The following is a 25,762-nucleotide window of genomic DNA, read 5'->3' as shown; positions in this document are numbered from 1 at the left end:
CTTGCCTGCATTTCCTGAAATTAAGAAGAAACTGCTGTCAACTGCGAGAAAAGCTGTCGCAGACGAGAGCTATACGCGAGCCGAGCAGCTGGTTTGACAGGGCGCGCCATCTACCGGAAGGAGAGATTCGACGAGCAGACGAGCCGGGACGTCGTTTGCCTCGCCTTCCGGCAGATGGCGCGCCCTGTCAAACCAGCTGTTCGGCTCGCGTATAGCTCTGGTCTGCGACAGCTTTTCTCGCAGTTGACAGCAGTTTCTTCTTAATTTCGGGAAATGCAGGCAAGTACCGACGTTTAATTACATCTCAAATAACATAGACCATAATATGCTACCCCGTGAGCGAAGTTTGCTCTCGATTAGGCCAGTAGTTTGCTCACAGGAATTTTTTAAATTCCCGCACATAAAAACGGAATTCTCTGTATAGATGTGAACCTTGTTGTTTGAGCGACTCGCTTGCTTCATGTAGAAGGGAGGATGGGGTAGACATACATTGGTTCAAAGGTGTACACTGCTGCTGTTGCTGACAAGTGGGAAGAATGCACTCCTCGAGTGCTTAGGTGACAGTCCAGCTTCACATAGCAAAGCAAGTGTACTGTAACCAACACTTCATACAGCCACTGATATGCAGTCCACATTTATTATGCAGCAGCTGACACAAAGGGTGTCATCAAACGAACATATAAGTCACGAGTGCAATAAAATGGAAGCAAACAGAAGTATAAATAGCATTCCAAACCTGTTGCTGCCATTAACTCTTTCCTTACTGTTCCTATTCAAATCGCTCAGTTTGAATGATGGCACACAATGGCCCATCTGCCTCAGGTGATGGAGGTACGGAGGTTCGATCCCCAGTGCCGCCGGGTACCCACCGGTAATGCAGTGGGCACAAGCTTTCCCCTGGTCAGGTGCTCGGCTTATTCAGGGTGAAATGCTTGGGAAACGGGTCGTTGACCCCACCTTGAGAAGACGAAAGCACCTCGTGCCGTGGCGCTCTTTGGCCACAGATGCCCTTGGGCCTGTAAGAATTCATCATCATCATCAGAACAGCCCATTGTAGGCAATCCAAGGACTTCTGGACAAGTAACCCTGTCCACTGTGTTGCAGAGGAACTGTACTTCAGGTTTGGGTACGGCTTTTTCCATCAGTCATATGAGGTAGTATATTTTTAAGCTTCCAGCAAAATCTGTTAGCACTGAGCAATCACTGCAAGCATGGCATCCAAGGTTGTGCAGTCCCCTTGCGCTGACGCTGCTCAGCAACGGCAGTGTTCTCGTGATTCTGTAGCACCACTTCGTAGATGCAAGCAACAGCTTTGTTTGAAAAGATGACATCAGTTTGTCAGATTTTTCATTTTGTCAGCTCTGACTTCATTTTTGGTTGGCTCAGCTGAGTGTGCTTGAGATGAAATGATGGAGTGGTATGGCACTCGGCAGATTGTGTCTTCATGTCAGGATTTTATGCAGGCATCCAGTATTCACCTTAAGTGATGACTCACCTCGTAAAATCTGTCTCACTTACTAAGCACCCAACACGGTGTTAACATTTCCATGCTATGTTTTCGGAACGCAGTGTGTTGTTCCAAACTAGCCCATGCTTTTCCTGTGACAAGGTACTATGTTTTCAACAGGGATACATCAGTTCTCAGCATGTCAGTGCAGGTATCAAGCACAACGTAAAAAGGGATCGAATACATACCTTGAACCCTGCATGTCCTAGCCACACCTCTTCCTGGGTAAAATCCTCATGGGACACAGCAGTCTGATTACTTTCCAGACACTCCTTGCATATCAGGTATTCCAACCGCAACTCTTGAACTGCATTGAAACTGACTTGCCCCCAAATCTCAACAGAAAATTGGTTTAGAGCCTTGGGCGTCTGTAAAGATGCATGAGTGAGCAGTTTATTTTTTTAATTAAACTAAGAATTTATTGAGCACAGTCATCATCATCATCAGCCTGACGACGCCCACTGCAAGGCAAAGGTCTCTCCCATGTCTCTCCTATTAATCCTCTCCTTCGCCATTTGCAGCCACCATATCCCGCAAATTTCTTAATCTCATGCGTCCACATAACCTTTTGCCGCCCCCTGCTACGCTTGCCTTCTCTGGGAATCCACTCCGTTACCCTTAAGGACCAGCGGTTATCTTGTCTTCGCATTACATGCCCTGCCCAAGCCCATTTCTTCCGCTTGATTTCAACTAAGATGTCATTAACGCGCGTTTGTTCTCTCACCCACTCCGCCCACTTCCGATCTCTTAGCGTTACACCTATCATTTTTCTTTCCATAGCTCGCTGTGTTGTCATAGTAGTTGACATATCAGTTGCCTAACCCCAGGAAGCTGCCAACTAGTACTGCACAACAGTTTTGAAAAATCTCCTGAATGCTCAGTTGGTTTGCACGCTGCTGTGAACACCTGTAGTATAATAGAGTCATCACCAATGTTTAGTTGAATCCCTTTAGTTGTACTAGATTTGTGACAAAGCAGTAATTACTTGTATGCATAATTACCGATATGGACACTGACACTGTATGGACACTGTATGAAGTGCAACTGGCATTTATTTTGTGTTTTGATGTAAACAATTTTTTTTTTATATTTCTTTCATTATTAATTCGGTGCTGACCATCACTGGCGTTTTCACTGAGACTTGGTCATCCATCAGTTAGTTCATGGCTTACTGCATCGCACTTTGTCATAACGCACTGCCCACATGCTGGATCCTACAGCTGCTGCTGTGCCTGTCCAGGCTTCTGTGTAATCCGCCAGGACGCTTGCTTCTTGACGACCTGGACGTCGGCGGTTGTGAATGACATGTATCCTTCGCTCTTCCCTTCCCCTCGCAGCGCCTTCGTAGTCTCGCACAATTTTGAGACCGTTTACTTGCTCCCCATGCGAGGCTCAAGATAATAGATACTATAATTTCCTTTTCATTAAAACGCACCGCAAGACTTTTGGGGAACACATCTGTGCACTAATTAAGCAGATCATTCCCGTGGTCTAATTGAATTCACCTGTGTCCCAGCAGAAGTCATGAAGCATATACTATCGAGGATAAAAGTCTACAGGACATGCAGAAAGAGGTCTATGCACATCGGTACCATGTTAGCAGATGATTACCTCATATTGGACCCAGGGGGCTGTGCCTTGTCCTATTTCTTCTTGCCTGCAACCCTGTTTCTTTGCGCAGTTTAAGTATGTGTTCCACTTAGAGCTACCACATAGCCTGCTTGTCTATGTTAGCTGTGATTAGCCCATTTTACTGCTGCACACATTATCACATGACTCTGTCTATCGCCTCCCCAAGTGTACTATCAAACCACCTGCTGGTGACAGAGTTATTGGCTTCTGTCTTGGAGTGTTTTATCTCCTGAAGTACATGCCGAACTGTACTACCACCAAGTTCCCAACAGGCAATGCACAAGCAGTTTTAGAAGACTGGAGCATGTTCTGTGTACTTTCATCTACAAATACTTGTGCTAATCGCTTTAGTACTATTTCAAGCTGAGAGGAAGGCCCGTTGAGCAAACTTTTTCCAACCCGCTGTGTCGGCTTAGTGGCTTTGGCCTTCAGCTGCTGATCCCGAGGTGAGAGGACTGAATCCTGGCTGCAGTGGTTTCATTTCTGGAGGCGAAGCACAAAAGGTGTCCGTGTGCTGTGCGATGTCTGGCGGTGTAAAATTAATCTGGAGCCCCTCAACGCAGCATCCTACATATGTTGCTTTGAGACTTTGATCCCCACAGTGGACATTGTACCGTAACATGACATAAGTTTCCCTAGAAGCATGATTCATATGGAGATGAGGAGACATACGAGCTTGCATAAGGCAGACGTGCCCAAAGTTGGCTGCATATTTTTTCCCAGAGTGTGTTGGCATTAGCTAAGGCACGTTGTTTTCACCTCCAGTGGCTGGCAGTTCCTTCACTTTGACTTCTTCGTTCACTGTGTCCCTACAGCATGAGGCCCAAGCCTTTACCAAAGTTTCACCAAGACGACGTTGTCATCGTGATCAAGCCCCGGAAATCGCTGGCCATCCGGGACGCCTTTCAATATGGCGAGCTCGGTGCCGCATTCGGCGCTTTTCGCGAGGTGCCTAAAGCAGCCAAGTTGAGCCTCCTTTTATGCAAGCAGCAAAATTTGATTCTTGCTAGCACCCAAAACGCCTACATTGCAGACCGTCTGCCAGGTGGCTTTTCCATCAAATCGGCCAAAGGAGATGTGCCTCTCGCCAGCCATCTCAAAGAACACGAAGCGGACGTCTGCTATGGGGTCATTACGGTGGCCAACCAAGAGACGTCTGAATCTCTCCAACCTTGCATGCAGTGGAGGAGCGGCACTTTACTAGATATTTGCAAGTTCGGCAACTCAAACAAGGCCCGGCTCACCTTTGCCGGCACGGTGAGGCCTCGATACGTCCACTACAACTCTGAGACTGTCTCAGTGCAGCCATATTTGCGCACTATTCTGGCCTGCAGCTTGTGTGGAACTGTCGGCCGTCGGATGGACAATATCTTGACCCAGCGCAACCCAAGATAAGTGCGGCCTGTGTGGACAGCAGGCACCCATACAAGAGGGGGTGCGGGCCCCTCACCAGTGTATGCCCAAGTGTGCAGTTTGTGGTGGTGGCCATGCCACGAACTCGCGGGACTGAACCGCAAAATACCATCCCAACAAGCCAGCCCCCCAAGGGCTGGAAATTCAGTGTGACGGGCAAGCAGCCATGTCACTCCGGCAGTATCGGCAGTGATGATTGAACACATTACGGCAATGTCACTGGCTCAAAACAACAGACGCCTACTAGCGGGAAGGACATCAAGAGCTGTCAAGTGCCACCACCGCCCCCACACGGCGGCCAGCAGAAGCAAGCCTGCTTCCAAGACAAGAATGGCACAGCCGGTTCCTAGGCCAACACCATCAGGAATGGCAAACAGGTGAGCGGTTCAGGCAGGGTTGCCTCCTCCTCCCACCCCCTCTCCCCTCCGTCTCGCTTGGTGGCTGACGCTGAGCTACACAACCTTGTAGCTTCTCTCCGGGCACCAAACGAGATGCTACTTGCCAAAATTGAAGGCTTATAGGCTAAAACAACTCCCCATCCCCATAGTACCCCCGACACGGAGGCTATGGAGAGCGAGACGGCGGCGACGCCAGCTCTGGAACCTTCCCTTGCCGAACTCAAAGCCAGTCTACATGCCAAATTTGACATCCTGTTGGAGACAGCAATGGAACGCCTCATCGCTCAAGTCATGGAGGCTATCCCCTCTATGATCGCTCAACACGTCACGACTAACGCCCGCCTTTCTCGCAGAGCCAGTCCTCTTAAGGACGTATCTGGTCGGCCCTCCAGATTGTCCCGCCGAGTCGATGACCTCGACGATGACCCCCTCTAGGTGCTGAGCTTCAGCCCCTGGTATCTGGCTCGGAGGCAAGCCTCACTTCCACCTCTCACCTCTAAATCTGAGCATGGCGAGACACCACCGGTGTAGGCGCTCCCCCCCTTTCCAAATCGGCTTCCCCCATTACGATTACTCAATGGAACTGTCGGGGGCGCCGGTCCCGTTCCAAGCGGGCCGACCTCCGGCTTTCCCTTTTTTATCATCATCATCATCATCAGTCTGACTACGCCCACTGCATGGCAGAGACCTCTCGCATGTCTCTCCAATTAACCCTGTCCTTCGCCAGTTGCGGCCACCGTATCTCTGCAAACTTCTTAATCTCATCCGCCCACCTAACTTTCTACCGTCCCCTGCTACATTTGCTTTCTCTTGGAATCCACTCCGTTACCCTTAAGGACCAGTGGTTATCTCGCCTTCGCATTACATGCCCTGCCCAAGCCAACTTGTTCCTCTTGATTTCGACTAGGATGTCATTAACCCGCGTTTGTTCCCTCACCCACACCGCCTGCTTCCGATCTCTTGACGTTGCACCTATCACTTTTCTTTCCATAGCTGGCTACGTTGTCCTTAACCTTTGAGCATTTGCCAGCCGTGGCTGCCCTCCAAGAACCAGGGAAAGGTGCCACACTAACAAACTATACGACGTTCCAGCAGGACCGCTCGTCTTGTCTATGCATCCGTAGAAATTATACAGCCAACCAGGTCGACTTAGACATGCAACTTGAACACTCCTATGTAGTGGTGACCCTCCTCCCACTCCGCAAGCAGGACCCACCGCTACACATACTCAATGTATACTGCAATCCGAAATTGCCGAATGTATCATTCGCGGACCTCTTTAGCCACGCGCTGAGAGTTGCGGGTCGGGACCCCCTCCTGATTGTGGGTGATTTCAATGCTCCCGCTCAGATGTGGGGTTACTGCCGTGAAGAGAAGTGGGGACGGAAGTTGGCGGAGCTTGCGTCAACGCTGGGCCTCACTCTTCACACTGACCCAGCCCACCCAACTCGTATCGGCAACTCCGTGATTAGGGATACATGTCCGGACTTGACCTTCACCCACAACATTCAATATGCAGACTGGGTCAACACTGAGGAAACCCTCGGCAGCGACCACTGTCTCTAGAACACTACGATTAGGACCCATCCTTTCGCTCGACCAACAACACAAGCCCAACTCTCAGACTGGACCAAGTTCAGGCAAAATTGTAACACTGCCACACCCATACATGAGTACAGTCTTGGTCACAACAATTGGTCTCTGGCCTTCGCTCCTCCGAAACTCAAATTCAGCTCTCAGAGGCGGTCTCGGACGTGGACAACCACCTGCTCCATCTCTGGGAGGCCCGGCATTGCCTCGTCCGTCGGTGGCACCGGCAAAAGCACAACCGAAAACTTAAAAGCTCGCATCGCCGAGCTCACTCAACGAGCGGCTGAGTACGCGGCCCAACTCGCCGACTCCAACTGGGTGGCCCGATGCAATACGGTCGCACGGCAAATGTCAAGCCGGAACACGTGGCGGCTCTTTCGAGCCCTAATTGACCCAACGCAAATGCGCATGGAAGCTAAAAACACCTCTAAAGAGCAACACACAGCTTTCAGGGCAACACAACTCAGTTGGCGTACAAGCTCCGGGACCAGTATTTGTGCGCCACCCAGGACTCCTGCAGGCCGGTGTACTCTAATGCAGGTTCTGAGAACATTGAGCTGGATCAACCGTTCCTGCTCCACGACCTAATGGCGGCCCTGGCAAAAATGAAACGCGGCACCGCTCCGGGTCAGGACAAAATTTGTTAAATTGTTGGCCAATCTCCCCGACCCAGCATACCTGTCTTTATTGAATTACATTAACTCAATCTGGCTTGGGGAAGTGCCACTCCTCATCGACTGGAAGACCGCCCTGGTCACCTTCATTCCTAAAGCTGGCAAGGCCATCAGCACGGACAACCTCCGCCCCATCCCTCTGACTTCCTGTGTGGGCAAACTCATGGAGACAATGGTGCGCGACAGGTTGTCCGAGTTCATGGAATCCAAACACCTTTTCGCAGACACCATGTTCAGGTTTCGCCCACACAGATCTGCACAAGATGTCCTGCTACAACTCAATCGGGCTGTCCTCGACCCCATCGAATGCCCTCACAATGACAAGGTCGTACTCGCCTTGGATTTGAAGGGTGCATTCAACAACGTTACCCACGAGATCATTCTCACCCACCTCTCTCAAACTAACTGCGGCAGAAACGTCTTTCAATACATTCGGCAATTTTTGACCGACAGACAGTCTTACATTCGAATCCAGGATAAGGAACATGACCCCTTTAATTTAAGAATCAGGGTTACACCACAGGGTGCGGTGCTCTCTTCCCTGTTATTCAATTTCGCTATGATGCGCCTACCGGCCCAGCTGAGCGCTGTCGCCGGTGTGCAGCATGCGCTGTATGCCGATGACATCACCCTGTTGGCCACACAGGGTTCCCTTGGAGTCATTGAGGCCAACCTGCAGGAGGCGGCGACCATAGTGGACCGTTATGCTCGCCGCTTCGGCCTCCAATGCTCCACCCAAAAGTCTGAATTTGTGCACATACGCCCCTCACCAAAGTGCACAGCCAAAATTCCATTGTCTTTTGAGACAGGTCCAATCCCTGAAAATGTGGAAGTCCAGGTGTTGGGGCTCTTTATACATCAAGAGAGATGGTCAGAGACAACATTGTCCAAACTCCGTCAGGTAGGGGACCAGGTGGGCCGCTTGGTCCGCCGTGTTTCTGACAAGTGCGGGGGGTTTCAATGTAAGGACGCCTTGTGGCTGGTACATGCATTTGTAACCAGTGGAATTCTATATTCGACTCCATACCTCCACCTGCGGAAGCAAGACAAGGATTGACTCGAAGTCATCCTCCGCAAAATTATTAAGCGGGCTCTGGGCCTCCCTGTGAACACCTCCAACAAGCGCCTCCTGGGGCTGGGCATGGTGAAAACATTTCGGGAGCTCCGAGAAGCCCACTTGACTAACCAATACACACATCTCTCAAAGGCATCGTTGGGTCGCTGCCTCCTTGCCCGACTGCACATCCAACACACCACTCTCGTGGAAGAGCGCACAGGTATTCCAACCCAGTGGAGATGTGCCCTCCACGTGCGCCCTATTCCCGCGAACATGAATCGTGAGGACCATAATGGCCGGCACCTGACGCGGGTGGAAGCCCTGGCCCGCCACTATGGATCAAAACCCGGCGTATTCTACATGGATGCCTCCGGCCTCCACCATGGCAGATGGTACATGGCCGCAGTGGTCCACCAATCCAAAACAGTGAACGGCCTTACTTTCCGAGCCCGTGACATAACACATGCGGAGGAGGTCGCCATTGCGTTGGCTGCATCTGATCCCGATTCAAAAACAATTTTTTCCGACTCGCGAGGGGCCTGTCGGGATGTCGAGCAGGGCTGGGTACTGTATCTAGCCTACCGCATTCTCCAAAACAGTACCTACACCGGGGACCCCGCTCACCGGCGTATCGTTTGTGCTCCTGCTCTTATGGGCCTTGAGGGAAATGAGGCAGCTGACGCCGCTGCCCGCGCGCTCTCTCACCGGACATTCCCCTCCGACCCCGACGATCACGAACTCGAATTCACTCCAGCTTACTCCTTGAAAGACATTTACTTTACCAATCTGGCCACGGTCTTTATCCCTGCCCATGTAAAGGTCTCTCAAAGGTGGAGGAGCGGCTTCTGCTTCGCCTGTATACTAATAATTAGCTGTGCCCGGCAGCTCTGAAACACTTCGACCCTTCTTTCTTGGGCAGCTGTCCGCACTATGCGGAGAAGTCTTCGGACATCTACCACATGGTGTGGGCCTGCCCCTCCAACGCTGCTATCCCACCTCACCCCAACCCAACCCGGGAGGACTGGGAGGTGACCCTGCTCGGCTGCTCTGACCTGCAGGCCCAACGGGCCTTGATGGCGCGAGCCCGGGCGGCGGCCAACGCCACTGGGGTCCCGAACTTGGGACCTCCACCTAGTACTTGTGAAGGCTGGCCCCCTGTGGTCCAGCTCATGCAAAACTACTTTAAGTGTATCCGTATATAAATGTTTTCCACCACCACCACCACATCATAATCCAGTATACACAGTGCTGTGCCTGTTTGCATATGTGCAGATTGCCAGTTTTTTAACAATATCAGGCGAACGTCTTACAATTGGTGTTGCAGTGCTGTATGATGCAATAAAGCAGCAAAACAGATGAGAACATATGGGTGCACACAAAGTGAATGCTGTTTCCAACCTTTTCTTGCCCCTCAGCTTTGCCACACGGTGCTGTACAATCATTTGTTGAGTGTTCATGTTGTATGGTTAAATATACTGTCTGGCTGGCTGTACCTAATCCACTCCAGCTGTGGCCACTATCAGGTGGCTTGGAGCAGTGTACAAGAAATTAACAAAATGTTTTTCTTTCCTCCTCTCATGGCAACCCCAGGTGCCCTGCCGCATCCTTCACGCCAGCAGTGGTGGGGAAGTGGCCGGCCACGTGGACGCCCTGCTCACACATTTCGAGCAGCAGGGCTCACCTGTCATGATGGGTGAGTGCAACACAGCTGCTCCACAGAGCGGGATGGATAGGTTTGCCAACTCTGCAGAACAGGGAAAGTGCCCAATGGGCACTGAAACTCACCTGGACGTCCTGGGGACATCTGGGACATTTTGGGGACATTTGGGACGTTTAGCAGACATCTCAGACGCCCTGGGGACGTCTGGGACGTCCTGCGGACATCCATTGCAGTTTCTGTGCCCATTGGGTGGTTAATGAATTGTCATCCTGCCCTCAAAGTTAAGTCACACTTGGCAGATAAGTGTCTCGAAGAAAGGAAACCTATTCTCTCATCATGGCAGTTGCTCTTGTGCTTGTGATGTCTGTACCGGAACATGCTGAAGTGCTAAAGGACATTGCATCCATACCTGTGGTAGATTGCTGTTGAGCAGAATGGCTAGCCCGACTGTGATAGCATACTGGGTCGGAAGGAGCTTTGCTATAATACTTCCAGTCTACTCAGGCTGTGCTGTTGCCAGGAATGTGTACGTTTCAAACCTGCCAGCATTAGCGATGTGGCTAGCCATCTTTTCGGTGAGAGCCCGAACTGCCACCCCATTTTCTTTCGTTTTGAGGCTTCCCTGTACTGTTCGTGTGGCTGTAAGTTATGTGGCCCACCCAATGCAGGGTATGCAATGCTATCTAGCTTGGTAGGTGTGCGGCAGCCCTGACACGAGGCCAGTCACATGGCAAACACTGCAAGTTTATGTGCATGTTCTTTCCCCTCCAGTAATGTTTCTAGCCTGTGCCATATATATCTCAGATTGTGCATAAAAAAAAAACTGGTTAGCATTCTGACTGGGTAATTAACATGATGAGGGTTTAGATATATCTACTGTAAAAACCCTGTTAATTTGAAGTCATTGGGACTGTGGAAAATATTCGAATGGACCGGCTTTTCAAATTAACTGACACAGCAAAAAAATGCGACCCAGGCAAAAAATTTAGTTGCTGCCCTCTTTGGACGAAGTTTGCGATTGCTGTATACTACCACGTAAAAGTTTATGCCTAACTTGTAAAGCTTGCTAGCCAAAAGATAGTTGACTGCAAACATAAGTTGACACATACAACTCTGCTTCGTCGTGCCGCCTCATTTTGTTCTGTAGTTTCCCGGGGAATAGTATCACCGCGCGCACACAACTCAAAGCAACAAACACATAATGACCCATCATGAGAAGAGCATTCCAAAGCCAGTGCGGATCAAAAGCAGAAAAATGGTGCTCCACCCTACCCTCCACACTCGCCGACAGCCTAACAGACTAGCGGCAAACCGAACTGCGAGCGGTCCTGTAGTTTCAGATTCCAGCTCGCCACAGGCCTTAGAGATTATTGGACGTTTGTTCTCGATCTGCCTACCGGTAGTTCGAAAAAGTGACCACCAGCATGAAAGAACCATGTAAACGATGCGCAATCCGAATTTTCTTTACTGGAGCCGATTTGCATACGAAAAGTTCTTACTTTATTTTACACCTATAGCCCCATGCATCCTGCTGGGAATGGTCGCTGGCACGGGGCTCATACTACTCGCTGCTCGTCTAAAACTACTATAGACTCTGCTAAGTAATCAGCTGTGCCGGTTCAAATTATCCTGTGATATTTGCATTAGCAATTACGGTACCCCAGAAAGTCCTCAAATTATCCGAGATTTCAAATTAATTGAGTTCAAATTATAGAGGTCTTACCATATAAGGCAATTTCAACAAGCATGGGACCCTTTGTCGTCATTAGGATTTCACATCTTTTATTCATTCGACTTTATATATTTTTGTTACAGCCAGTTTCGTCCTTCAATTTTTTCCTTGCAATAAATTGACTAGGACACAGTGGCCATCTGAAGTTCTATATTCTTCACATTAAAGGTAGTGCAGGCATCGGATTTTGGTTCCGCATTTTCTTCTCTGTAATGACACACAGCGCAGTTTTCCATTTCTTTCCGACCATTACTAGTAGCTTTTCAATCGTGGAACAAACTCCGTCTCATTCATTACCATAACAAATCCTAAAAAATTTTTCACCGCAGCCAGTAACCTTTTTAAGCATCTTTAATTACCACTTTTATCATTTATATGGGAATGACCTCCTTGAATCTTCGTGGTTGTCGTTTTTTTGCCGTACATATTTGTTATATTTGGATGCTAAAAACTGTGACAATGGGTGATATTTGTCAGTCATCACATGTGTTATCTATTATGTAATGGCCTTTTGGCATTTAGAGGTGTAATAAATGCTGATGATGATTATAAATTTCTATACATGGTTCATCACAATTTATCTAAGCCCTGTAAATAAATAACCTATATCTGAGTTTCCTTTCTCATGTGCTATTTTAGTCTTGATTTCAGCAGCGGAATGGTGGCTGAAAGACCGTGTGAGGCAGAAGAAAGAGTGCAGTGTAACGACTGCTTCGTCGTTTTAACCTTCCAAGGCTGTTTTTAGCAGCGTGCTCCAAGAGCTGGAATGATGAGAACTGAACAGGCATTGCACTTCATTTATGCCGTACTTGACCTGGAGTCCAAATTGTCGTCGCAGCCGCCGTTTGGCTGTTGAAACCAAAGCTGAAGCCACGTGATAGAAGGAATTCAATGATAAATTATTTAGCTGGCTCAAGCGAAATCTGTGCTGGGGGGGGGGGGGGGGGGGTGAAGGGGGGATGGCATATACTATACTAGTAATGTCTTGTGGATGATTGGAAGGGAAGAACACACTACTAAAATTTGGTGTCTGCAGGCCTTTAAGACATTGTGCAAGCACTTGAAGATAAACAAATCTGCAGATAATTGTAATTCTTCAAAAGAAAGCTATCAGGATTATCGCAGATGCCAGTTTTACTGCCCATACGGCTGAATTGTTTACTTAGTATGAAGTAATTCATGTAAATGTTTTTCTCGAGTACCGCCTATTATGCTACCTCAAATTTTCTTCACCATCAATATGTAATTTTTTGTTTAATATCGCAATGTTAAAGCCCATAGAAAAGTATGTGCAAACCCGATCCACTGAAAAATGAATACTTCCATGCATTAGAACAAATTATGGCAAACAAGCATTTAATTTCCTTATACCTCATGTTCTAAACAGCTTAACATGTATAACCTCCGACCACATGATTTAAAAGTGTACTTTGTAAATAATATTAAATAACTTCTTGCTATATATTGTGGTTCGTGTATGTATCGGTGTCTTTTTCCCGCTTGTCACTGACCCACCAGTGTGTCACTTTCAAATGCATTTTGTTTAGTTATAATGTTTTTGCTAGTGTGAGAACTACTTTCTCTGTATAACAATCTCTTTTATATCATAATTTCTTTGCTATAGTGTGCTAGTATGTGACCTGCCACCATTGTATACATGTGTTTATTTTATTTTTTTTTAATGGCTTTTAGATGAGCCACAGGCATCTTCAAGCTATTTCCTTTAGCTTTCGGCCTGTGGCTTACTCTAAAGAGTGTTTGCACTTTTCCGAAATAAAGTGAACCTTACCTTAAATGTCAGACTCTCATAGAGCAGTGTGTATGGGTAGCCAAGTAACCAACTTGCTGACACTGAAGTTACTTAATGAGCGCTACTGTTGGGCGAGGTTGCACTCATCACACAGCAGGTATTCGTCTTAGGTGGCGTTCCTTGGGAGAAGCAGCTGGCATTCAGACTGCTCTTGTTGTGAAGCCTTGTGCCTAGTGTTCATTTCGTAGTGTTCCTAGTGTTCACCCCTGTTCCCAGGTGGCGACACGGATGCTTCGTCAAAGGGCATTCTGGGAGCATGCCGGACGGCAACTGGAAGATCCTACCTGCTGGTGCTGGTGAGTGATGGCTGCACTCTCGGAGGGGAGCCTTTTTCAGCTTCAGCAGTGAACAGTATTACACTGGTGAACTCAGAAATAACGGTGTGATGGTCAGGAGCACTGCTGGCATTTTATCATCACCATCAGCCTGACTGCGCTCGCTGCAGGGCAAAGGCCTCTCCCGTGTCTCTTCTCCAACCGTGTTCTTTGCTGGCTGCGGCCGCCGTATCTCCGCAATTTTCTCAATCTCGTCCGCCCACCTAACTTTCTGCCGCCCCCTGCTACGCTTGCCTTCTCTTGGAATCCACTCCGTTACCTTAAGGACCAGCAGTTATCTTGCCTTCGCATTACATGCCCTGCCCAAGCCCACTTCTTCCTCTTGATTTCGAATAGGATGCCATTAACCCACTGCGCGCTCTTCCGATCTCTTAACGTTACACCTATCATTTTCCTTTCCATAGCTCGCTGCGTTGTCCTTAACTTAAGCTGAACCCTCTTTGTTAGCCTCCACTTTTCTGCCCCATAGGGGAGTACCGGTAGGATACAGCTGTTGTATACTTTTCTCTTGAGGGATATTGGTATACTGCCGTTCACGATCTCAGAGAACCTGCCATATGCGCTTCACCCCATTCTTATTCTTCTGGCTGGCTTTTATCAATTGTTAAGTAGCACTGTTGCCTGCATATGTGTGCATGTGGACTTTTGCAGTCCAGTCCACCTTCCTCTTATAACTTATTGCCAGAGCTCTTTGGTCATAACCTGGTTCAGAAACTGGACTTTAGAACTTGTCTATCTCTTCACCACATTCTTGAGAGCTAGGAGGCGGCTGTCCCCAGTCCTCTGGCAATTTGTTGTCCGCATTGGAGAGGGACCAGGGCAGTTGGAGTGCCCATTTGATGCAGGGCTGTTCTTGCAGATCAATCACAGGTGGAGATTTTTTTGGTTCCTGGTACCATTTGAAGATGTTTACCTGTTTATTCGAAGAGAAAGGTCCTTGTTGAGGTCTTTTTTTAATAAGGGAGTAATTACTGATTGACATCCACCCGAGCACAGCCATACAGCTACAAAGGAAAGCTATACAGCTTTCACAGAAACTTCGTAGTCAAAGAAAAATTTGTCCTGGTCCGGGGTTCGAAGCCGGGACCACCGCTTCACCGGAGCAGTCGCTCTACCAATTGAGCTAACCGGGACGGCAAGCTCATGGTAGGGCGAGAGGTCTTGTAAGATGGGGCTATCGGTTAGTTGTGATGTCTTCATTTAACTAATTTCAGGACACTGGTTTCCAAAAATGGTGATCCAGCTTTCTTTTTCGCTGAATGAGGCAATTATCAAGGCATGTTCACACAGTTTGTGAATGGTTACCTTGCGTCCTTCTATCAGCCTTGTTTGCTGCTGTATTGGAAGTTCTCGACAGGATGCCAGTCGCCTTCAGCCATGCCTTTCTGGACGGCAGTGTTTTTCATTTCATTTCATTTTTATTTTTCTTAGTTTTCCATGTACAGAGACCTAAAGGATCAGGGACAAAAGGTACTGTGTACCTGATTAGGCCCCTAAACCCTTACTTTGTTCGGAAAGAGTGCAATTTTCAGAACAAAAAATACAAACTTTGAACTTAGGGAATTAGTTTCTCATGCTCTAGTGCTTGTACTAGGTATATTCGGTAGAGGTGGGAGTGGTCTGGGAGCGGTCAGCTAGACTAGCTTTCACCCCTGTTGAGTTTTGTAGAGCCAAGCAGATTTGTGTTGAAAATGTTTTTAATGCGTTGACTTTAGATCCCCCATTGGCGCAAGGAGTGTCCGGCATTGGCAAGAGCGTGTGAAGCCTCGGGGGAGAGGAGGTCAAGTGGAGAGAGGGAAGGAGGGAAAGGGAGAGTTTGTGGAAAGCAACGGGGTGGCAAGAGGGAAACCGCACGCACCAAGCAGATTCGAGGGGCTACAGCGTGGCACGCTGTGATTGCTGGAGTGGTTTGGTTTAGTTTGGTTTTTTGGAGTTTAACGTCCCAAAGCGACTCAGGCTAGGAGGGACGCCGTAGTGGAGGCCTCCGGAAATTTCGACCACCTGGGGTTCGTTGACGTGCACTGTCATCGCACAGCACACGGGCCTCTAGAATTTCGCCTCCATCAAAATTCAGCCGCCGCGACCGGGATCGAACCCACGTCTTTTGGGTCGGCAGCCGAGCGCCGTAACCACTGAGCCACCACGGCAGGTGATTGCTGGATTGGATCTGGCGAGTTCAGAGGGGGTACAGCGTGACATGTGGTGATTGATGGACTGTTTCACGGCACCCACAACAATCGGGGGGGAACACTAATACTAACACTTGCTCTGTTGTGTGAACTGCATTGATTATCTGTGCTCACCGCTAAAGAGTGAACAATGCAAGTAGTGGTCCATGCTGCCTACTGCCGTGGATTCACATTGTCCTATGGTGGAGCCGCAGAATTGGTGCTGCATTGCAAACAAGCAGCCTTGGCGAGTGTTGCAGCTGAGGTAGGTACGCCTCACTGCCGAGACGAGTGCAGAGACATCACAAGGGTGCAAAAGCAGTGACATTGCTCCATTTTTTCGTCAAGCTCACGTGACAGCAAGGACGAAAATAGCCTCAGTGAAAAGTGTGCCAGAGAGTAAACATTGGGGGAAAGAATTCGAGGAGCACGTTTGTTGCTCCACCATGCTGCATTCAAAAGGGCCCTACCAAACATGGCGGAAGAAACATTTCTGGAAGACAGTTTGCACATTTTTTGTTGCTGCTGTGTTTAATACTGTGGAAACTGTCAGTATGTAATTAATGCTTGCACATAGGACTTTGATCCTGAATGCTTTTTAAGGGGGGAGCCTGGTCTTGAAAAAAAAAGATTTTTATTACTAAAGTCACAGTTAAGAAATATTCAGGGAATATGTATTTTTGCGTGCCGATTCTAAATATGTCATTTAATTTTATGTAAAACAATTCCATGAGCACTTATGTAATTTAAAAGCATGTATTTTGTGAAGAGCTTTGAAGAAAATTTCTTGCGGGAAACTTGTTGAAACGTATGCCATTGCGTTTTCTTGACACCAAGGAATGCAATAAGGGTGAAACTGTCTTCCTACCTATCATAGGACTTAGGTTATAGGGTTTAGAAGTTGTCGCTTCAGAAATCGGAAGAAAAATGTGTACTCCTGTTTCTGAAGTGGCAGCTTCAGTACCCTATAACTCAAGTTTTATGATAGCCGGGATGATAGTTTTACCCTCATTGCATTCCCTTATAAGAGAACCGAATGGCATACATTTCAGCGAGTTACCTGGAGCAAATTTCATAAGCTCAAGGAATTGTTTTACATGAAAATAAATTACATATCTAGACTCAGCACACAAAAATACATGTTCTCTAAAAATTTCTTAACTATGAAGAGATCATTAATATTTTCTTTTCAAGGCCAGGCTTGCCCCCTTAAAGACAGACAGTAAATTGACATTCGTGATGCTGGTCATGGTAGCAGTCATCTGCAGCTGGTTGTATATGGCCCACAAATATAGACTGGCCACAGAATTTGATTTCTGGTGTGCAGTTGACAAACAGATTAGTCCCATTAGACCTGCCAAAAACTGTGAAGCTTTCACCGATTGCTGTCCTTGAAAACCCTGATAAAATTATTGTAAGTGCAGGGTATCTAAATGTCACCCAACTGTTTAGATAATCTGGATATCCATATAGCGTGTGACGCTCACAAATAGTGCACAGCTTCATCTAATCTAGAAAGCCTGATATGTGCATTACTCAGATGACAATGGCATCGAGCTTCAGTACATAGGGTGATGTGCTAACTGCGAGCATTAGTAGCTGAACTTCATCCTCATAGAGGTCGCACACATTTATTTATGATGCCACCTGTCTGTGTGGCCCCCCCCCCCCTGAGCCAGCGTATGTGTATATATACACCTACTAAATAAAGGGGCATGGACTTGTTTGCTTCGGAACCTGTTGGTTGTCTGCCATCTGTCTTACAAATCCCACTCCTGTCCTCGCGACACGGACCGTTCCCCTGCCTCATGACAGTCCTCGGTCTCCCCCCCCCCTTCAGAGCATCATCCACATCTTGGTTTCTAGGCAAGCCCATTGTGAGCTGATTGCGGATGCGATAAGCACCAGTTTGTAACAACATCGTTCAGTCACATGGCGAACATAGCTTCCGTCTCAGGATTGACCTTGTTTCACTGACACGAAGGCATGTGGGAGCATGCTGTTTCATGATGCAATGACCAGCCAGCCTGCAGTTATGCTCTCTCTGTGCTGTCCTCCTCATGATAAGTGCCCTTGCTGTAACGTTCTGTCAATTGCTGGTCCATAGGGCGCGGTTGTCCTGCCCTCTTCTCTGTGCCACACGGCCAAGTTCTGGGCCATTTGGTCTGGCATGTTAAAGTGTAAAAAGAGTTGCTGGTTATTGCTCGTCCTGTCCACTTCTCTTCCCTCGTCCTGTTCTTGTCGTGGTTCTTTTTACCCTTTACTGTATTCTCTATGTTCTGCGTTTTGTGCGCAGTGTAGTATGGCTGTGCCATTATGCCCAGCTCTCAACATTGGAATGGTAGGTAACAGTTGGGTACTGTGTCCGTTTGTTTTTTCTCGCATTTAGAATAGGGGCCCAAGACAAACAATGCACTGTGAATCATTGTGGCGAGTGCTGATGGGAGTCAACAGTGTGGTTCCTGTCTCTGCCCTGCAGGACCCACACTGGTACAGGAATGATGCGAAGCAGGGTCTGCTGGAAGGAGCGAGGCAGCGGCTGCAGGAGAATGGGTGGGTTGCGTGGCGCCCTCTGGATTCCCTCATGGAGAGCTCCTTCTACAACCTCTGCCTACCCCTACTTCACCCCCGGCCAGTCAGGGGGAGCTCGTGACCAGTGCAGGGCCTAGCTGGACTAATCATTGGCAGCAGCAGCCACATGCAATCTGCTGCACACTAGTTGCAGCCCGCTCCCAGTGGGAACTTCTAGCGTATAATGATAATGTTTGCCTTTGTTCATGGAAAAGCATCAACAGTGGGACTAGTGACAGCCTATGGCTGCTTTATGTTTGTCATACATAACACACTCATGGAGTTCCACTCATTGAATTGCCAAGGAGTGGAGGAGGGTCTTAAAAACTTGTTTCTTACTTGTAACTTGTTGACACTTGGCACATAGGCGTATCATAGAATGCTGATTTCAAATATGCATTTAGATTTCGAATAGTATCTCACCTGGAAGAAAATTTATCACAAAATAACATCAAAATTAGGCCATTTCTTACAGGCCTTTATAGTAATTTATCAGCTAAAAAAAAACTTTTTTAAGAATATGCAAGCATTTCCAAAGCTCCACCGCACATCCTAAAGCTTTCTTTTTTCCTTTAAACATGATATATTAGCAATTAGGCCAGGGGTGGCAAATTACTGGCACATCATTTTTTCTTTCCAACTTTGTTATTTATTTGTGATCAACAAAATGATTTTATACTCATTTTGTTAGCTTTAGGATGTGCTTTGGGCTTTTGCAAATGTCTGCTTATTCTTAAAAATCTTTCTTTACCTGATAAATTACTATCAAGACCCGTAAGAAATGACCTAATTAGGATATTTTATTTTGGCATATATTTCCTTCCAGCTGAGATATTTGAAATCTGAATGCATATATTGGAAATCAGCATGCAAGGATATACCTAGGTGCTAAGTTTCAGAAAGATATGTTAACAAATGAAAAAAAGTTTTTAAGATCCTCATCTCTCCTTAACTGCCAAATGTTACACCTACGACGGGTCTAAGTGAGAGAACACTTTCACTGCCTATTGGAAGTGAACTGAGTTACTTCTCCTGATGCATTGCCTCTGAGATCACTTGCGCAGTGTGCGGTGTGTTGGCAAGCTCAGAGGCCCTGTTTGAACTGGAACGCATTTGTTCCCCCTCTCACAGATGGCACCAGTAGTCCACTGCGTGCAGAGCCTCATTATGCAAATGTGGAATGTGCGCTTCTCTTATAGCATCATCTGTTATAGCCAGACCCTACATCCCCACAAGACCTGGTAGATGTTTACCTGAATTCGTGTTTACTAGCAAAGTAAACAGGCGCAGACAGTACACAAAGCAAATTGACAGGACAACGAGCACTTTTCCTGTCATTTTTTGTTCTGTCGGCATCTTTTGTTTTGCTAGTAATTGTGAGAGATCAGAAAACCAGTACCAGCTAGCCCTCTAAACTCTTTAATGATTACTCATGGACGTTGTCCACAAAAAGTGACATCACCATGACCAGTGTGTGTGGCCATCAAATGTCCATAGTGCGCCAGCCCTCGCCGGCACAACGTATGCGTGCTTTTTTCTCACCCACACAGAGAATAAACGGTCGAACTGCACAGACGTCTCGTCTTGTCTGAGAATCTTCAAGCGGTTTACGCCCCTACAATTGGTGACCCGGCTTTCGACGCGCCTGAGTAACGTAGAGCCAAGCCTTTCCCCACGTTGACGAAGACAGGACGTCAACTCACGCAGCTGAAATGGAGGCGAATCAACCACTTACGCCCAACCTCAGCCAGACAATGCCAGATGTGCCCGGCGAAGCCGTCTCTGATGTCACAGTGCGTTTCCCACCGTACTGGGAACGCAACCCAGCCATGTGGTTCCTGCAAGTGGAATCTCAATTCCAGCTCTCGAGAATTACATTGCAGAAGCAGAAATTTCACCATGTGGTCGGCGTACTGCCATCAACAGCTACAGAGGAGGTGTTCGACATACTCATCTCGTTCAGCACCAATCCTCCGGCTCATCCATACAATGACCTGAAGGCAACCGTACTGCAAAGAACGAGAATACAACAGCTACTCTCCACGGAGGAGCTTGGTGACTGACGGCCAAGTCAGCTCTTGCAGCGGATGACGCAGCTTCTCGGTAACAGTGCGCAGACCATGGACAATGCTGTGCTGCGTGAACTTTTTATACAGCGCCTACTGTCCAACGTCCAAATGGTGCTTGCCACAGCCGCAACCATGGATTTGGCATCACTCGTTGCGCTAGCCGACAAAGTGATGGAAGTGGCCACACCACACTTCATTGTCGTTGCTGTCAGCACGCCCACGCAGTCGTCGCCGTTGGCCGTTCCTGTCACCACTCCTCAACCGTCTCATATTGCATCCACCACTGCTACGCCTTCCGAAGTTGACCGCCTCTGCTCGCAGCTCAAGAAACTGATTGCGGCAACCACACTGCCAGAGCCGCCTCCACGCCGTCGACGCCAACGTCATCGCTCCTCAACGCCTCGACAGTGCGGACAGCGTGAGCGAAGTCAATCCTTGGGCCCACACATCTGCTGCTACCATCGTTGCTTCAGTGCCAGCGCCCGCCACTGCCTCCTGCCTTGCAGCTGGGCGGAAAACCGGCCAACCGGCTGACCACTAGCGGTGACGAGCGGTCAGTGCCAAGAAGAATATCGCCTCTTCCACATCTTTGACAGAACCATCGGACAGAAATTTCTTATTGACACCGGGGCTCAGGTGAGCATTCTCCCAGCCACAAAAGCAGAGCGTGCTTCCGCTGCAATTTCCTACCTCCAAGCAGCATACGGAACATGCTCATGGAAGTGCGTGAGCACACCCTCAGTAGCCCTCACGAAAAAAGAGATAATCTATTTGTCAAAAAACTTGCGCGTCAATTTGGTTTAAAGGTTTACTCTTTGTTATGACAGCCTGCTTCGTGATAAAGAGAAGGGGGCGGGGGTACAGTCTCCTGAGCATGCGCCGAATAGAAGTGTAAAAATCTGTTTGTTATGTGTGCATTAAAACGTCGGTTGAAGTCTAGCGTGCTTTCCTGTCGGTTCCTTTTGTCGCTGTCCTTGTGCTTTCCACGCTAGTTGCAATGTCGCAGTCACTAACGGAACATGCATTCCAGTACATGCATTCCGTTCTGTGATGCTCAACCTCGGGCTTCGAAGAGTTTTCTGGTGGGTGTTTTTAGTCGCCGACATTGGTTCTGCCATAATTGGTGCCGCCTTTCTAAGCAAGCACGGGCTCCTCATCGACGTCAAGCGAAGGCACCTCATTGACTCCACAACGACTCTCTTTATTCATGGCTTGCAGCACGTGCAACTACCGATGTAGCACCCTCATGCGCTACAGTTTCCAAAGAGCCGTTTGCAGCCCTGATTAGTGAATTTCCCAAGCTAATTTCCCAAGTTACCCCCGGATTGGACTCAGCTCGTTTGCCACAACGTTCAGCACCACATTATATATAACATCAGGACCACCTGTTTTCCCTCACCCACGACGCCTGGCTCCGGACAAACTCCAAGTGGCCCGTACAGAATTCAAGCATATGCTGGAATTTGGTATCATCAGACCCTGATTCAGCAGGTGGGCATCTCCATCTTGTCCCGAAGAAGTCAGGAGACGAGACCATGCGGAGACTATCGTTTCCTGAACACCAAGACCGTCCCAGACCGATACCCGCTGCCCAACATACAAGATTTCACGCCGGCTCTGCACGGCCTTCCCTTCGTGTTCGCCTTCGTGGATGACATTCTCGTGGCAAGTTCATGTATTGAAGAACACCTGCACCACCTCCGCCCACTTTTCCAGACTCTTTCGGCTAACGGCATTGTTGTCAACACCGAAAAGAGTGAGTTCGGACAGCCAGCTCTCGAATTTCTCGGCCATCACTTGGACAACAACGGCATCCGCCCACTTCCCGAAAAATTGTGCGCCATCATTGAGTTTCCCAAGCCTACTTCAAGCATGAAGCTCTGCCAGTTTCTCTGGCAGTCGCTGTTGCGGTTGGAGTCTGCGCTGTCACCTGAAACGATCCAGACCAATCAGACAGCACCCCGTGCACTCTCGCGTCTGGCACGCTCTTTCCTTCTCCTCCCTTTTCCCTCTTGCAACAGCGGGGGGCGCGCCTCTCGTGCTCCCCGCCGCAGCTCCGTTACCACACAGAGAATAAATGGTCGAACTGCACAGACGTCTCGTCTTGTCTGAGAATCTTCAAGCGGCTTACGCCCTACATGTCCTTACACAGGTCCCTTAACAGGCAATGCTAAAGCTTGTGCCAGATTATGTGAAAGCCTCCAACATTTTTCCAGCTGCACAAGTGTCCTGAAGTGAGAGGTTAGAGTGGGGGAGGGAACAAATGCGGGCTAATGGCATCCTAGTCAAAAGCAAGAGGAAGAAATGGGCTTGGGCAGGGCATGTAATGTGAAGGCAGGATAAAGGGTAACGGAGTGGATTCCAAGAGAAGGCAAGCATAGCAGGGGGCGGCAGGAAGTCAGGTGGGCGGATGAGATCAAGAAGTGTGCGGGGATAGGGTGGCCGCAACTGGCGAGGGACAGGGTTAATTGGAGAGACGTGGGAGAGGCCTTTACCCTGCAGTGGGCGTAGCCAGGCTGATGATGATGACGAAGGAGTAAATGGCAGCAAGTCAGGTGGGCGGCTGAGATGGAGAAGTTTGCGGGGATAGGGTGGCCGCAACTGGCAAAGGCCAGGGTTAAGTGGAGAGACATGGGAGAGGCCTCTGCCCTGCAGTGGGCGTAGTCAGGCTGATGATGATGATGGAGTAAACGGCAGCACATATGATGTCAAGGAACGAAGGTGTTGGGGGCATCACAGCAGCATTGGCTGCCAACAGAGCCCTTCAGTGTTACCGATTACCAAACCCACAGAGTCCGAGCATAAGCAGTGGCCACTTTCGGGTACTGGGCTGCACAGTCGGCCATCGATGGCAACTTTGTTTTCCCCTCAACATCCATGTTTGGAGCAGGACTGACCAGTTCATGTGCATGCTACCTGTGGCGTGAAGGTCTGCTGACCTCAGAGTTTTGGACCAGTCCGAGCAACAGATTTCAACGCATGGGTGTTGTGGGTGGTGATCCGACAACCCTGATCTGGCGAAATGTCACGGCAGGGTTATTGTTCCATCATTTCCTGGTGCTTGTTTTTAGCTGCGCAGTTTCCCACCGCTGGCATTTTTTCGTGTTGGGAAAGAGTTTTCAGTGAGAGGAAAATGTTGTCTGGAGGAAAGTGTCCCTGATCTGCTGCCTCTCACCAGAGGGCAAAGGGAAGAAAAGAAGCGAGGGAGAGAGTACACTGGGCCAAATCTTTAACTGGCTTGGGTGTTGCATCACTAAATGCGCCTTGTAAAAGGTTCTTTTCGGCTTCACCGCTGGCATATTCATGCTGTAATTTGACACGTGAGATGGCATTTCGTTCCTTTTTGTTCATATAATGTTTGAGTGGAGTACTTGCATGTTTAGATCAAAGTTATCAGAAATATTCATCGTCTGCCACTACGAAGAGCCGAAACAAGCGGCATACGCAGCAATGGTTCTGGTGGCGCATTTACGCTTACTCTGGGTAAACGACTTGTCTGCCATGAAAGGAGTTATAGGTTACCCAGAGGAGGAAGCCATATGGACCAGAACTATTGCTGCATATTCCGCTTGTTTGGGCTCTTCGTAGTGGCAGACGATGAATATCTCTGATAACTTTGATGTAAACACGCAAGTACTCCACTCAAAAATTATATGAACAAAAAGGAACCACGAAATGCCATCTCACGCGTCAAATTGCAGCATGAATATGCCAGCGGTGCAGCTGAAAAGAACCTTTTACAAGGTGCATTTAGCGATGCAACACCCTAGCCAGTCAAAGATTTGGCCGGGTGTACATGGTAGGTGATGATGTCATAATAGGATGAACTGCATTTAATGTTAACTTGTGATTGGGTGTTATTTTTGATGATTGTGCGCTCACAGTGCACTGTACTTTTTCGCACACGTTGCATAGGATTGAGTCAACATATTCTACAACTCTCTCTGGGAAAAAAATTTTGGTGCATAGTCGCACTTTTATGAATGTTGGATCTCTCTATGCCAATGTTTTATTCCATGGCTGCATAGCAAATGACTCAAGCTGCCAAAGCTATTGAGAACTTTATGCACGTATCTGATACATGGACACTGTTTATTCACTTGGATCAGATTGGATTGGACAAAATGATTGTACCATACTCCTCCCCAACGGCTTTTTTCTTGGCAGTGGAGCAGAAGATGGAGCGCAAACATGCCCTCCATGCCTTTACAGCGGAATATTGTCCTGACTTGAAGTTATCAGTGTTCTCTTAAAATATTGTGTATTGTCAATATTCCTTATTTAAAGCATATTTCAGACGTTATTGCGTGTTTTGAACAAAGTCAAGGAAAAAATATTTCTCTGATTGCAACAAATCTGCGAGGCACGTTTAGTTACAAGAAGCTTCCATAGATGGCATGAGCTTTTCCATCCATGGAATGAAGAGAACAGTGTGCCAGGCGGCCAGGAATACCATCATGAAGCCGAACTATTTGATCGAATGACGTAGCTACGGACGCTTTGTCTCTCCGTAGCCTTCCCTTCATTGCCAAGAAAAGCTGTCACAGAGCAACGGTACTAATGGGTAATGTGTATTTTCGTATTTATGCATTTCATATATACTGCATGCTACTGTTTTGGATATAGCGGGGCTGTGTTCACTACATAATAGCGGGTGTGACATTTTCCTAATGAAGTGGAATTGGTCAAACTGCAGCAGAATGTGCTGCTTTGCAATGGTTGTTGAACTTTGTTTCCCTTGAGATTAAATGCAGTTACCGCATTTTATGTTGCTCTTTTAGGTCTCCAGTCTGTATTGAAAGGTTGAGGAGTTTTCAATCTGCTTGCTGTTGTTTACAGGGCGTGAAATAAACATGCTTAATGAAAGGAAATTATGATTTCATTCTGCGCTACGCCCAAGGCCTTGAGTTCGGGTACAATTTGCATTGTTTTAATGTAACTTCACGTTTAAAGGCTTTCAGTGGCTCATACTCGTGGCTATGACTCTACCCGTCCGTTACATCTGAGGTGAGTCAAAACTAGTCACGACTAACTAGTCATTAGCCAGTCATGACTAGTTAGCCATTAACCAGTCATGGCTGGTTAGTCATTTCTGGTTAGTAACCAATCATGACTAGTTAGTCAACTAATTAGTCATGATCAGTTA

The 25,762-nt window shown here is 48.0% G+C and overlaps 1 protein-coding gene across 2 annotated transcripts in view; it reads left to right on the top strand.

Moving 5' to 3' along the window:
* The window catches only part of Ufsp1 (UFM1 specific peptidase 1), a 30,367-nt gene extending 7,660 nt beyond the window's left edge, over positions 1–22,707 (top strand). The window contains exons 4-7 of one of the 2 annotated variants that reach the window (XM_089560146.1): positions 9,862–9,964; positions 13,690–13,769; positions 18,456–18,529; positions 20,098–22,707. In XM_089560146.1, coding sequence (XP_089416272.1) covers positions 9,862–9,964; positions 13,690–13,769; positions 18,456–18,529; positions 20,098–20,104 — 264 coding nt within the window. In that variant the 3' untranslated portion in view covers positions 20,105–22,707. The other variant, XM_089560145.1, reaches the window with a different exon arrangement.
* The last annotated feature ends 3,055 nt before the right edge of the window (positions 22,708–25,762 follow it).

This window comes from Amblyomma mixtum, chromosome 9 (assembly GCF_055824585.1).
Source record: "Amblyomma mixtum isolate Tamu chromosome 9, ASM5582458v1, whole genome shotgun sequence".
In the NCBI taxonomy this organism is placed as follows: domain Eukaryota; kingdom Metazoa; phylum Arthropoda; class Arachnida; order Ixodida; family Ixodidae; genus Amblyomma; species Amblyomma mixtum.
The sequence above is the reverse complement of the archived record's forward strand: the minus strand, read 5'-3'. Positions and strand labels throughout refer to the sequence as shown.